Source organism: Lissotriton vulgaris, chromosome 4_1, assembly GCF_964263255.1.
Source record: "Lissotriton vulgaris chromosome 4_1, aLisVul1.2, whole genome shotgun sequence".
Lineage (NCBI taxonomy): Eukaryota > Metazoa > Chordata > Amphibia > Caudata > Salamandridae > Lissotriton > Lissotriton vulgaris.
In genome coordinates, this window is record NC_141691.1 from 100,237,549 (window position 1) to 100,252,008 (window position 14,460).

Below are 14,460 nucleotides of genomic sequence, written 5' to 3' on the forward strand. Positions count from 1 at the left end.
ATAGGTGTTGGAAAGTGGATTATTGGTTGGGGCAAATGTAGGTCTGCCACTGGCATTAAGGCCTCTGACACAGTATAAGTCTCAGAATAGGTCTTAGAAAATTATTCCCATGCTGCAAGCAGGCAGGCTTAACTTCAAAGACGGGTATGTAACACATTTGAAATCACCAATTCAGTAAATAATTAAGACACAGTACAAAATAAAAATCCAACATCAATGTATAGAAATAGGAAATATTTGTATCTTTTAAATGACACCAAAACGAAAATAATCAACTGTAGGGAACCAGAGATATGATTTTTTAAAGATTAGTCACTTTCTAGTGCTTAGAAACCAACAGTGCCCCTTTTAGTAATTTCGATGTCTCAGACAGAGACACCTTTAGCAATTATTCTGGAGGATCTCTGACCACTCTTGTGCAGCCCCCCTCCAACAGGCTAGTTCCAGTTAGAACTACTTTCTGAAGTTCTTCTTGCGGGTCCCAAAGTATCCAGCACACAATCCAAGGTTCTGGAATCTCCAAGGGGGTCCTTGAAAATGAAATTCCCACAATCCACTTGAACAAAACCCTTACAAATCCACTGGTAGTACTCCGGGCTGGGGCTTCTTTGTGGTGATGTCCAGGTGATCTCTGTTAACCTGTAGCTTGCAGGGAGTCCACTCTTTAGTCCTTTTGAAGCAGGTTTGATCCACAGGGCTCTGGTTTCAAATGGTGCAAAAAGGCGCAATTTCAAAGTCCTGGCCTTTGGAAATGCACATCAAACTCTTCAGCACAGACCCTTCTGATTCTCTTAAGTTTCAAGCAGAAGATCTGAGACGTCCCTCTCAGATACTTATTCAGTGTTCTATGGGGTCAGGCAGGAGGGCACTCCTGTCCAGTGAGCTGCAGGGTTCCACCCAAATGTCAGACCACTTCCTGCAGAGTGTGGCAAAATGCTAACCCAGAAACCACTATTCTTCCAAAATTCAATATGTCAGAATTTGAAGCAGGGAGAGAAGAGCTGGCTAAACACACCCGTAGGGTGGCTAATCTCCATAGTATCTCCCCCTTGCATCTGCTCATTCCTTCCTTAATCCTAGCATCTGGCTGGAGGTGAACAGGGGTCCTCCCCTTCGCTTGAAGTCCATGGTGTACGACTCCTCACCCTGCCGTGGCATTCCTATGCCCAGCAACCTCTCCTCCCTGAGAGACTTCCTACCCCCAGGGGTCATGTATCACCTCTCCAAAGCAGCCAGGCTCAACCAGTTATCGCTGACCAATCAGGGTAGAGCCGTACAGGGTTGAATTTTTTGGCTTACAGGAAAAAAGTCTTATAACTTCTTGTCTGTACATTTTACAATACATTCAACAATACCATATTGTTGGATTTATCATTACCATCCTACTGAGTCCTTTAATCCTAGTTTTATGGCTTTTCCTTCTCCAGTTATTAACTAAAAACCTTTTCCAATGTTAACCTATGGCACGGGATTTGCAATGGGAAAAGTGACTTGGGCCATTTTTCCAGCACCAGGGCTATAAAAACATATTTTATAAGTATGCTACATATATCTACAGGACCCCCACCCCAGGAACACCTAGGTGAGACTTTAGAGGTTCCGAATATATGTAAAAATGTTGCAGATCCTCCATCCACAGTGCTCCCACCACCAAAGTCGATTTTGGGCAGCACTTTATCACAATGTGGGGAGTGAAATGTGCAATTTCACTATACCCAGGGCAAAACTTATTTTACAAGGGTCTACCTTATAGATACCTGACCCCCACCCCAGTGACACCTATGGGAGACCCTGGGGCTACCTACTATGCCCAAACATTGTAGGTTAACCATTTTTAAGTGCCCCAAACACAAAACTCGAGTTTGGACACAATTTACTTTTTGAAAGCAGTCCCTGCCACACAGAGCCACTTTTAAAAATACCTCGGGCTTCAGCAGTGCACACATGCAAGAGCAGAAAGTGCTGCTGGCCTCTAAACTGCCATGCTCTATTATATATTAGGGACTGAGCGGTAGTTTCAATCCCCTAATATGTACTAGGGCCCTATGAGGTAGGTCATGCCAATCACAGGGGTACCCCAACCTTAGTGTACCCCAGTGTATGTAGTTGTTTTCACTGTATTCTAACTAATTTCAGCACTGGCTGTGCGCCTGGGTAGTCAGAGCCCAAGGTCAGTCAGAGTCAGTTACCACCAGTACCAGTCAGCAAAAATTTGGGGGGTGCCCAGGGCACATGATGACTTTGCAACAATAGGGCAGTGTAAAAAAGCAATGGGTGTTGCGGTGGACGCCCATTCTAATGTCCATTACTTGCCCCTTTGCCGCAGCGGACTGCTACGGAAAGGGGCATATTTACAAGGTGGTGTTAAGCCACATTACGTGACTTATTGCCACCTTGTAAATAAATTGTATGGTGTAACACCACCGGAGCTCAGAAAAAGTGGTGTTAGGGGCTTGTAAATGTGCCCCATTATGTATTGTTAAGGAAAACAAACCCCATCACAGCAGAGCATGTGCTGAACTCTAAAACAAAAGCACTCTTGAGAAAGGGTCAGGCGCAGTCTCTTCTGATTGGAAGTCCTTGACAGGAATCCCTTGTTAGGTCTGGTGCTCAGATTAGCCAGAAACCGTGAAAGTTTACTTCTCAGGCAAGAACTTACCTGCCAGCACCTTTAAATGTGCTGCATTTGGAAGGCTACATCAAGTATCCACCCACCAATAGCCACTGATTGCCTTTTGAAAATATTTGCTGTCATCTAGATCCCCTGTGGTGTAAGTTCAACATATGTTAAAGCCTTTTTTGTTCACAGGTGCAGTAGAGGAGTTTCCCTGTGCTCCAGACCGCCACACCTCCAGCCTCCAGCCGCACAGTCAACCCTGCCCTCTGCAGCCTGGCCCAGATCACCCTCTACCCTTCCACCCAAGCACTGGTCCTCAATTCACCAGAAGGGTTTCAGAAACCCAACCCCTCATCAGGCACTCTGGCTCCAGCGACTGCTCTGCCGGCTGCTCGTCGTGTGAGATGAGATCTAATCCAGGGGTGGCCCCGGAGTCCTTTGTCCACCCTCCCATGTCAGCTACAGTTTCCTGCGCCTCTGAGCAGTGCCAGCACAGGTGGGCACATGCGCCAGTGGAATGCACCGAGCTTGACCTTCACAGGTTCTCCATGGAGCAAGAATGCCTCGGTACAATGGATTCTATAGGCCCGATTCATCGAGGGACTCTGGAAATGACTGAGTCGCGCACAGGACCACCAGACCAGATACAGGAGACATCGAGTACGGGGTTTCAGCACTTCACTGTTGAAAACGGGGTATGTATGCCAATGCTGTTCCTCTGTATATTACTGCATGTCCAGAGCTACTCTCAGCACCTGCAGTGTACACATTTGGATATATTTATCCCTCTATTCCTAGATAATCCTTTTTCTAGGTTAGTACATGTTATAGTAATCTATTTAATCCATAATGTATACCTCAAATGCAATACAACTTCTGAACTGTGAACTGTTGGTTTTGTTATTCACAAAGGCAACTTTTTTTGATAAACAATTTTATTGATTTTGTACATGAGAACAAAAACCAGTAGTTCAGCACATTATAGTAGGAACAACAATTCCCAATCAGTTTGATGATTAATCCTGTACCGCAAGACCCCATGAAATCTTACATGATACAGATAGTTAGCAGGCGACCCAAATTAAAGCCATAGTACCCAGCCATTTGCCCCACACCCTGTGGTTTTTCTTCGGGCATCCTCGTGCTTCCTACATAGGTTTTTCCTGTGTAGCACACCAGTCTACCCCTCCTGCCATTTCTTGAGGCTAGGTGGAGCAGGACGTTTCCCGTTGGTGGCTATGTCTCGCTTTGTGTTAGAAAACAGCTTCTTGTTTCTGGACCCATCCAGCCCATCCGTGATCCCCAGGAGTGGGTGCCGTGGGTCATGGGGAACTTCCCACTCCAAGACTTCTGTGAGTTCCTTCTCAATGCCCCCGTGAATTGTGCCAGTTATGGACATGCCCAAACCATATGGAAGAAATCCGCCTGGTCCTGACCCCAGCGTGTACAGAAGGCAGTTGGGTACAAGCTAGCCCTGTGAGGCATGCTGGGGTTAAGTAGGTGGCATGCAAGTAGTACAGTTGAATTAGGCAGAGTTTAGCCGATGCAGAGACCATGTTAGGCGCCATGAGTGCATCCCTCCAGTCCTCCTCCTCCAGTGGACCCACCCTTTCCTCCAACTGGCTTCTGAGTGGTGGTTGGGGTGTTGTTGATTAGTATACGGTAGTTACGGGAAATGCCCCCATTCCCCAAATTGCCCATCATTATCTGCTCCTCGGGAGGGTTGTATTCTGTAGTCAGGCATGTGCGAATTTAAGAGTGTGATGCAACTGCAGGTACTTGTAAAATTGTAATAATCAACAGTAATGGCCTACCCCTTGTGCGCTCTGTGGTTAGAAAAATTCTTTATTTTAGTAAGACAGAGGGTATAATTAAGCCTTCTGTCTATATGAACTGCACTCTGTTACAGATTAGATCGACGCATGCGCCTACATATGGGTGTCTGAGTGGTCCACCACCGATCTACCAATTCCCTCTATCTTCCAACTGTGAAAAAAGGGGGAGGGGAGGTTGACAGTGCCTCAAGGAAGCAACACCAAGGGGAGGATCTGACAGACTGGTACTCGCCTGATTCCTCACTTCTCATCATCAGCTACTGTCAACCCGAAAATAAAATGGGAGAAAAAGATAGTGCAATCAAACCAAAAAACCATCATGTGTTACACGTGTTACATAACCCATTGTGGTGTTCCCATATCCCTAAAAAGTGGAATACAGATATATCACCATTAAAAAGAGCTGAGAAAACTGGCAACTATATCTTTATTCTGTGCTGTTAGCTCACTCTATTAAAAATCAACCGACATGTTTCATCACTGTTATTTACTTTACCAGTGATTTCTTCAGGGTTTTGGGTCAGCATATAAATTGCACGTTTTGAATTCTTCCCTTATTGTACCTGTAGTCGGATATAGGACAGACAACACACATATATATATATATAATACATCAGTCATGTCTCAACAAGAAGCACCGTTTCCGGTGCAGATTAAAAGTAGTAGGTGTACTTCTGGGTCCTGGCAATAGTGAATTATACATTACCAGGTGGCCTCCACTGGCGTGCCTACCCGGCCCCCGTGGAAGAATGTGTAGCTGTTCGGTGCCCCTATCTCTGTAGTGGGTCCCGTCGACCGCCAATAAGTCGGTATCTGCAGTAAGACAATAAATAGGTATGTGTAACATTGTACGCTTGACCCCTTCTACTGCCTTTCCACATCGCATCCATCGATCCTTACACCCGCCTAGCATCAGGGTTACATCGCACTTCTACCGATCTCGTTCACTGTTTGCCTATTTAATCGTAGTGCCACTCCTGAATTCCCATACCGTTTGAGGTCTGCTACTCGAGCTCCTTACCGTTACCGCGCACTGGTGTGGTCTCTGCTCACCCCTCGTGTGTCTTTGCCTCAGCGGCGTCCCATTTACATCCTCGTTCTTCCAATTACGTGATCGGAGTGTGCTACGAGAACGTCAATGCGGCGTAACGCGTCATCGCGGCTATGCGCGAGCGCCATTTTGGATCGGGAAGTTTGTCCATAATATTGGATCCCTGCCGATTTTCACCGTTTATTTGATCAATCTTGGGCTCAAGGTGCAGTATTGTAAATGTGTCGACTGCTGACAATTTAATGCCAATTTTCTCGAGTTGTCAGCAGACACCAAGCCAATGTTCATTAACCGCATCGCTGCTGCGGTGATTTTTCCCCTACGTGGCTTTTTTCGAAAAGCCGCGTTAGATGACGAGCTCAGCTCGTCATCCGCACACGCCCCCCGTGGCTGATGACGAGCTCAGCTCGTCATCAGCATCGAAGGGGTTAAAATAATGTTTGCAATGTTTATTTTATTTTATGTTTATATGTTGCCTATCCAGACAATCACTAGGGCGGAAAGAACTCTCAAAATTCAGTATCTAAGCCTTACTCTGTAGAAATTATAGTGCATAGTGATTGTACCACAAACTAATGTAAGGAGAGTCAGCATTTATTTCAGCTGCTGTTTTCCACCATCATGCAAAGAGCCTATGTGTACAGATAGAACGTTGATTGATGGTATGCCTATCTGAAGATAGCCTTACACTGCTGATACTTTATTCCACTCAATAATTTCATTGAGGCCATGTTCATCCGTGGATTCTTCAAATATTCAGCGGGCCTCCTTCTTGAGTAGTCTGTTACTCATATTGTACTGGTCTCCTTGCACTCTTTCAATGACTACCCAGCGTAGGTCCCTCGGAAATGCTCATTCTAAAAAAAAAACGGGTTCCGGTTTTGAGGATTCTTGCAGGTTGAGAAGCGGGTTGAGAGCGCTGAGGGCGATGTGCCAGGCGCGCTCCAATCCTCCTCCCGAGACCCATGGTGCTAGTAGCGCCCTATTTTAAAGTGCTGATACACCCCTGAATTAGTTTTTTTTTTAGAATGAGCATTTGCTCTTCTAATTTTTAAGTACTTTTTTCACTTTTCCTTTTTTCACTTTCACGTCCCCAGGTTAGGGTGGACTATTAGAGTGTCCATACCGCCGGGGTTTAGTCCTGAAGAATGCCTTGGTGAATACATACCACTAGTACGGCAGAAACATGTTGACTGATTAATTTAACCACGTGGTATTTAGCTGAATTTAACCAAATCCTAACAACCTTGGCACTTAAATTCAGACACATATACCACCTACACGTGTCTTAGGGATCACTCATTAAAGTTTTTTTGATACCCTGTTAGGCACTCTTAATCTCTATTTTTCACAACACGTCCTCCCCACACGACCAGCTCCGCAGTCTTTCTGGCGTCGCAGCACACCGAAGAGACACTCGGTCTCTTCGGTGGGGCCCGATGATGAAGCATGACACTGACCAGGTCGGTGTGTGAGGGCCTTCCTACTCAATCAGAGTGATTGTGTTAAAACCCTCCTATCTTTTGCTCCATATTCCTGGCAGCCTTGTGACTGATCAGACCTCTCTTCTTTTGTTGTATGACAACATAGATACATGCCAGGCTGGGGGCAAAAGTTGCCCCCATCGAGGTCCCCGAGGTCTGCAGGTAGAGTTGTTGTTTATAAGCAAAGAAATTGCGTGTCAATGCTATCTCAATGCACTGCAGAACAAAAGTTTGTGCAGTGTCATAGAACCACTCGCATTCCCGCAGGGAGCGAGCTGCTGCCACCAGCGTCGCCTCCTGGGGTATATTCGTGTATAGTGACTCGATGTCGATCGTCACTAGGAGGTTCTCTTCAGGATCATATGTAACTGTCTGGAGATGTCTCAAGATATCAGTCGTATCCTGCACAAATGAAGGTTGTGTAATTACACATTCACGCAGGAAAAAATCTGCAAACTATGACAGTGGCTCAAGTGTAGAGTTAATGCCAGAAACTATCGGCCTACTGATAGTTGAGACTTGTAAAATTGTGACAGGTGTAGGGAATACCTGGACTGTAGGTCTTGGAAGGAGCGTATGTAGCCGCTAGCCCACACATCCCCAAGTTGGAAGATCCCTATAAGGTCCCAAGATCGAAATCCCTAGGCCCACTAACCTCCCGGAGCCAGGTACCCTGCCAGAGAGGCATATATTGGGTTAGTTTATGTGTCCATTGGGTGTGACGCAGTAATGCCCGCCAGGCCAGAAGCACAGTGCGTGTCCCTTCTGGCAAGGTGTTAGGTATGGGCCCTCCGCACATCATAGATTGACTTCGAAGCAAACCCAGCTCACTCAGTTCGAGCCTGTAGGCCGGATCGGACCATCCCCCATTGAATCAGTCTTTTATTGTGAGGAGGCAGGTTTGCCAGGTGATATTAGTGTAAATTGGTCATCCCCATGCCCCCGTCGAAGAGCGGGATCTGGCAGCGGGTCAGAGATTACAGGGCCTTCGACCCCCCCAGAGGAATTTGGTGGTTGTACTGTCTAGCTCCCGAAGCAAAGCCCACAGTAAGCAGAAGGGGGTGTTTTGGAGAAAGTAGAGGAATCTCGGGAGAATCATAATTTTAAACAGGGCAACACTCCCCAGGGGATTTAGGGGGGCGTCTGTCACTTGTGGAGGTTTTCCTTTGCCTTTGTCACTAGCGGGGGGATGTTGAGGGACCAGGCGAGGTCAAAGAGCAGGGCGACCCAGATCTCTAAGTACTTGAATGATTATCGCCTCAGGGGTAATGTGGATTGCCAATCGTAGCAGTCCCTCACCAAGTGTAAGGGGAACAGAACTGACTTGTGGTTAAGTTGTTGGCCGGAGGCCTGCCGGAAGGAGTGTAATACCCAGAAACAGTGAGGGCCGGACAGAGGGTCCGCCAGGAATATTAGAACATTGTCTGCATAAAGGGCAATTTTGTCCACCTCCGAGTTGTGCCACTCCCATCCCCGGATGCGGTCCTCCGACCGAATCAGGCCTGCCAGGGGCTCCATTGCCAAGGCTAAGGAGAGGCGAGAACCCCTGCCTCATCAATCTATGAATGGGGAAGTCCTCTGATAATACCCCGTTGACTAGCACCCGTGATTGGGGCTGGGCGTAAAGAACCTTCACCAGGTTGCAAAAGCACTGGCCGAAACCCATCTCCTCCAGCACGTTGCCCAGGAATTGCCAGTCCACAAAATCAAAGGCCTTCTCAAAATCGATGGGAAGAAGTGCCAAGTAGGGGGTGAGCCAGTGGTGGATGCCAAGGCCAGATAGAGATGACGGAGGCAATGTCTAGTCCCTCACATGGGCATAAACCCACACTGGTCCAGGTGAACCAGCTTGGTGAAGTAGGACCTCAGCCTTTGGGCAAGAATTGTAGCAAATATTTTAACTTCCGTGTTTATGAGAGAAATTGGGGAGTATGCACAGAGGGTAAACGAGGTTTGTGTTTTAGGGAGAACTACAATGGTGGCCATATCTGTCTCGGGCGGGAAGGAGCCCTTCTCTAGGTATGTGCTATTGCTTCATTAATTTCCTCATTGGTAATGGGGAGATCCAAGTCAGCAGACTCGGCAGACCCTAGGCGAGGAAGGCGGGTACGGCCAGTGATCAGCAGGTCAGAGAGGGACATTTCAGGGCTCTGCACTGAGGAGAGCCTTTGATAGTAGGAGGAAAAGGCTTGGCCCATTGCCAAAGGGGATCGATGTGCTAGACCATCTGGGTAATGCGGTTGGCCCGTGGGTATGTAGCTAATCTATGGAGGATATTCCCATTCTTGTCGCCCCATCCGTACACCCTAGCTATGGATAATCTCCAGCGGAGCTTGGCAGCATCCAGGGAGAGTTGCTTAGTTTCGACCCGAAGGCGTGCGAGTTGTCTCTCTTGGGTGACATAGCATTCATGAGAAGGAGATTGCTCAATGAGCAGCACTTGCGCCTCTCGCAGGGTAATCTGGTGTACCTCGGCTTGTCGCTGATGTTTGAGTTGGCCTTTGGCGAAGCCTCAGATAGTGGCTTTGCGTGCTTCCCAGAGAGTACTTGGGGAAGGAACAGAGCCGGTGTTGGCAAGGAAGTACTGTTGGAGTTCTATCCCCACCACCTTTCTAAATTCTTTCACCTGGAGGAACAATCCGCCAGGTTGGGCGTGTCGAGGGGCCCAATACTGAGAAGCAGTGGTGACTGGTCGGAGATACCTCTTGGAAGGTTACAGCTGTCACCAGCCATTCCTTTAGCTTTGGGGAGCTGCAGTAATCTGAACTATTACATTTGCAGGCGAGAGAGATTCTTAGTAGTTGTTTTAGCAACAATGACAGCTGCAATGGGTAATGCAAGCTGCAGTGGCCTTCTGATCAGGGCTGTTGCACCTATTATTTTACAGTCCCACCCACAATTACTACTAAATCCAACTCGTGTTTCCGTGTTAATAAAGGGATAACATTATCGGAGCTTTTCACCCGAAAACGAACGCTACAGCGGCGATAATGTTACCGCCAGCCCTTGATAATATGCTCCAAAGTTCTTCATTTAAGGGAAGGAAAAGTGAATGATATTTAAAAAAAGTTTTTAAAATATGTTGTCAAATTGGGTATGAATGTTATTTAATGGTTAAATCATTGGGGCATATTACCAACAAGTAGCGATATTATCGCTAAATAGGCTTAGCGACGATTTTTTTTATCGCTGCCTATCGCTGGATATGTTAGCAGAGAAGACATGCTATTAGCAACGTTTTTCTCCATTGTGCTAAAATATCCAGCGATAGCGGCGAAATGCGTGAATATCGCTGAGAATACAGCGATATTCACGCATTAGCGACAAAATGCTCTTAGCCATGTTATCCACCTCCCATTGGATATCATGGCTAAGAACTGGTCTGGGCAGGTGTTAGTATTTGGAGATATTCGCACTTATCGCGAATATTTCCAATGCTACGCCTGCCTTGCTAATAGGCGATAGCGACGTTAGCGACTGCTTTCAGTTGCTAACTGGTTGGGTACGCCCACTTTGCATGTCATTAGCGATAAACATCGCTGACATGCAAAGCGGGCCCCAAACCGCTCGCTATCGCCTAAAAGCTGTTGCTAACATCAGTTAGCGACAGCTCGCTAAAGAGCGATAGAATTATCGCCACTTAGCGGCCGAAAACGGCCGCTAAATCGGCGCTAATTGCCTATCGCCCCCCTTGGTAATATGCCCGTATCTTTTTGTTATTGAAAATGAAGGTTTAGACTTTCAATGTATGCATGTAGACGTGGTGCTGGGATTTTTGTTTCTGTGTGGAACCCTTTTTGACTCTGAAAAAACATTTCAGGGATATGCGAAGACTTCATCCCATCCAAGGATGTCTTTGTAGTCATTTGTCCCGCAGTGATACTGGTCGCCAGTCAGTGTTTCACGCTGTTCCCTCATAATAGTCTTGTCTTTGAAGTTTATTCATTGCATGTTTAGAGAAGGGTGTACGAATTTTTAAGAGCCAGTGTTTAGCTTGGAAAGTTTTTTGAAGAGCGAGCATTTTTCAGTTATAATGGTCACATTTCCCTTTTTTTGAGGACAGCCCCTGTCTTCTCAGTGAGCGGGCTAAACTTGTCTGTGTAAGACTGTGTCATGAAAGCCTAGGTTTAGAATGTGCTTTTATATAAGTGCAGTGCTTTATCTTATTATTCGTCCATATTTTTTCATTGTTCCCTGTTTATGTTAAAGTTTGTTTTGCAATTCTAGGATGGATTTAGTTTTCGTTTAGCTGTCTATTTTAACGGTTAAAACATCACTAATGAGAAATCATTTATGGGTTGAATTAAAATCAAATATCATAGTAGCCACAGTGTGGCAGTATTGCACCAGACTAGAGATAAACAGTTGCAACAACCAGCCATCCGAACTATTTATATGGTAGGGCTCCATGTTTATGTCTCTGCCTTCATGCATTTTCCGTAAATGCAATCAAAATGGGACACCCTCACAGTGGGACGATGCACACCATCTACTTAACTAGACCGAGATATATGGAAAAAATCGTTGCCATTTTAATTTCTGTCAATTTTATTTACTATCGTCAGTGCACCCAAAAGTGCTTATGGGCAAATCTCAGCTGTAAACTCCTCAATTGCTATCCCGCTAATACATTCAAATGAATGTTTTGATAGTTTACTAAATATTTGTATTTTGTGCCATTGCTTTCCGTGTGCTGGTGTATTGCAGCCTAAAGTGCTCCAGTGCAGAGGGAGAGACACTGAGCTGCATATTACCCCCCCTTTGCTGCAACGCAAATGAGCAGCTTTGGTTGCTGTGCTGTGTTGCATCACTTTCTGCTTGTATTTAATCTCTGGGAATAAAAGATATGATCGTTTCAGATCACCAGTGTTTTACCAGCACTTTTTGCTCTGATTTCATCTAAATGCCATGGGCCTCATTTATGAGGCTGTGCGTCACTTTATCGCCGCTGGTGCGTCACTTTTTGGGACGCACCAGCAGCGTAAAAAATGTGCCTTGGTGCACCATATTCACAAAGTGACGCATCTAGGTAGATGCATCACTTTGTAAACCCCTGCGCTACATTATACCTACGCCAGGTATAATGTATGCAGGGGGGCGTTCTGACGCAAGAAAGGGTCATAGAAGTGACGCAGCGAAATCTATAAGATTTCACTGCGCCACTTCTAGGACACAAATGTGTCAATTTCTTACGCCTGCCTCACAGCAGGCGTAAGACTGACGCAGGCCCTTTAAAATGGGGCTTGCCCCATGTGAAAGGACACATTGCTGGAGTTGCGCCACTTTTGTGACACATTCCAGCAATGCGTCACTTTTGCGCCATACAGATACGTCAGAAATACTGACGTTTCTGTAACTCCTTGCGCCATGATGCGTCATACTGTAAGTATGACGCATCGTTGGTGCCGCAAGGAGGGCGCAGTGAAAAATGATGCATCGCTGTTTTCACGCAGCGATGCGTCACTTTTCATGAATGAGGTCCCATTTTTTTACAGGCAGGTGACTGCTCCTTTTCTATGCACTCGCTTCACACCTTCTTTCTGAGGGTGTTACATTTTTTGTTGTGTGTGATTGCTTTCCCACATAACATATCATCAGCTTCCTAAAGGCCACAGAGAGATGCACAAATATACATTTTGCAGTACTTAAAGAGTAAACAACAAAGTGAGGCGCGGAAATATTTTCATAAAGAAAGAAATATAATTGCAGGGCCTCTGGAATTGTGTGGCAGTGGAGGACCAAATTATGTGGAGGAGTTGGCTAAATTATTGAGCAACAAAAGGCAACTTATGTAGCATAATGCGCCACATTGTGTGCAACTATTACCTCATTATTTTGGAATTTGTATTTGTTAACAGTATCTGGCCAAAGGATGTACCTTATTAGTACTACTTTGACACCCAAATATGGAAATAAGCAACAGAAAGGGGAGGAGTCAACCTTTCGAAGGGCCCTCCACTGCATGACAACAGATGCTGCTGCATTTTTTGTAATTTCTAATCCGTTTGAGCTAGAAACCATTTTTTTGGTTCGATTTTGTAAATTATGCTTCAAATGATGGGTTATGTGGCACATGCGGCAAATCCATAATAATGCGGAAGACTCGGTGGCCACAAAAGTAATAATTCCAGGGACCTTGAATATGTGTTATAAAGATGCTGACAATTATTGTACACTTAGCAAAAAAATATTATCAATTACAAAAACTAATGCTGGAAACATGGCATGTTTTGTTTTGGCCTGTTTAAGTTATCTAACTGGCGCACCAATTATTTCTCTTCTAGGTGAATGAGTTTCAGAGCCTGGTAATCAGGATCAGCAACGCTACCCAGGGTGAGTGAGATGAAAATGTGTTACCACTAAGCAATGGTGGATTTCTTTCCCAGTCTTACTTGCATTGAATGCTGCTGTGTGACATTCCACTTGGAAAGAGCACATAAGATCTACTTTGCTACAGTCCAAAGAGATTTAGAGAAGGCTGAACGTTTGAAAAGTTGTGTTTTATGTGTAGTAAATAGATTACAGCACATTTAGCACCTTTTAATTTAAAGGAACGTGGGGGCATATTACCAACAACTAGCGATATTTATCGCTAAATCGGCTTAGCGACAATTTTTCTATCGCCAAATTTTATCGCTGAGATAACGTGCTATTAGCAACGCTTATCTCAAAATCCGTGAATATCGCTGAGAATACAGCGATATTCACCCATTATCGCTAACAGGGTCTTAGCCATTATATCCACCTCCCATTGGATATAATGGCTAAGAACTGGTCCGAGCAGGTGTTAGTTTTTGGAGATATTCGTGCTTAGCACGAATATTTCCATCGCTACGCCTGCCTTGGTAATAGGCGATAGCGATGTTAGCGACTGTTTTCAGTCGCTAACAGGTTGGATACGTCCACTTTGCATGTCAGTAGCGATAAATATCGCTGACATGCAAAGCGAGCCCCAAACCGCTCGCTATCGCCTCAAAGCTGTTGCTAACATCAGTTAGCAACAGCTTGCTAATAGGGCTATGTAATTATCGCCGCTTAGCGGCCAAAAGCGGCCGCTAAAGCGGCAATAATGTCATTTCGCCAGGCTTGGTAATATGCCCTGTGGTATTAACACAATGCCAATGTATAGGAGTACCACATTGCAACATAAGCCCCATGGTTATATGTCTGTACCAATAAATGCATAAAACCCAGAGGAAACACTGTCTCAGACAGTATTTTAACACTGAAAGTCATATTTGTGGTAATACCAGACAACCTGAGTGGGCTAACACAATTATCTCAAATGTACCAAAATCTCCAAGCGACTGATTCATATAAAAAAAGCCAGAAATGTACTTCCTTAGGCACATGCCCATTTTCGAAGTACATTCCTGACTGTTGTCGAACTCACAAATAATTCTTTGGCTTTTCCCAGGAGTATTAAACTTTAACAGATTTTCAGGAGTTTGGAAGTTGTTGGTGAACAAATTG

General features: G+C 45.4%; 1 protein-coding gene across 2 annotated transcripts in view; it reads left to right on the plus strand.

Moving 5' to 3' along the window:
* LOC147718428 (tumor necrosis factor receptor superfamily member 27-like) overlaps window positions 1-14,460 on the plus strand; it is a 170,209-nt gene that overhangs the window by 142,808 nt on the left and 12,941 nt on the right. For both annotated transcript variants that reach the window (XM_086966717.1, XM_086966718.1), the window contains exons 8-9: window positions 2,810-3,312; window positions 13,272-13,320. In XM_086966717.1, the coding sequence (XP_086822843.1) occupies window positions 2,810-3,312; window positions 13,272-13,320 (552 nt within the window). The remainder of the gene's footprint in view (window positions 1-2,809; window positions 3,313-13,271; window positions 13,321-14,460) is intronic.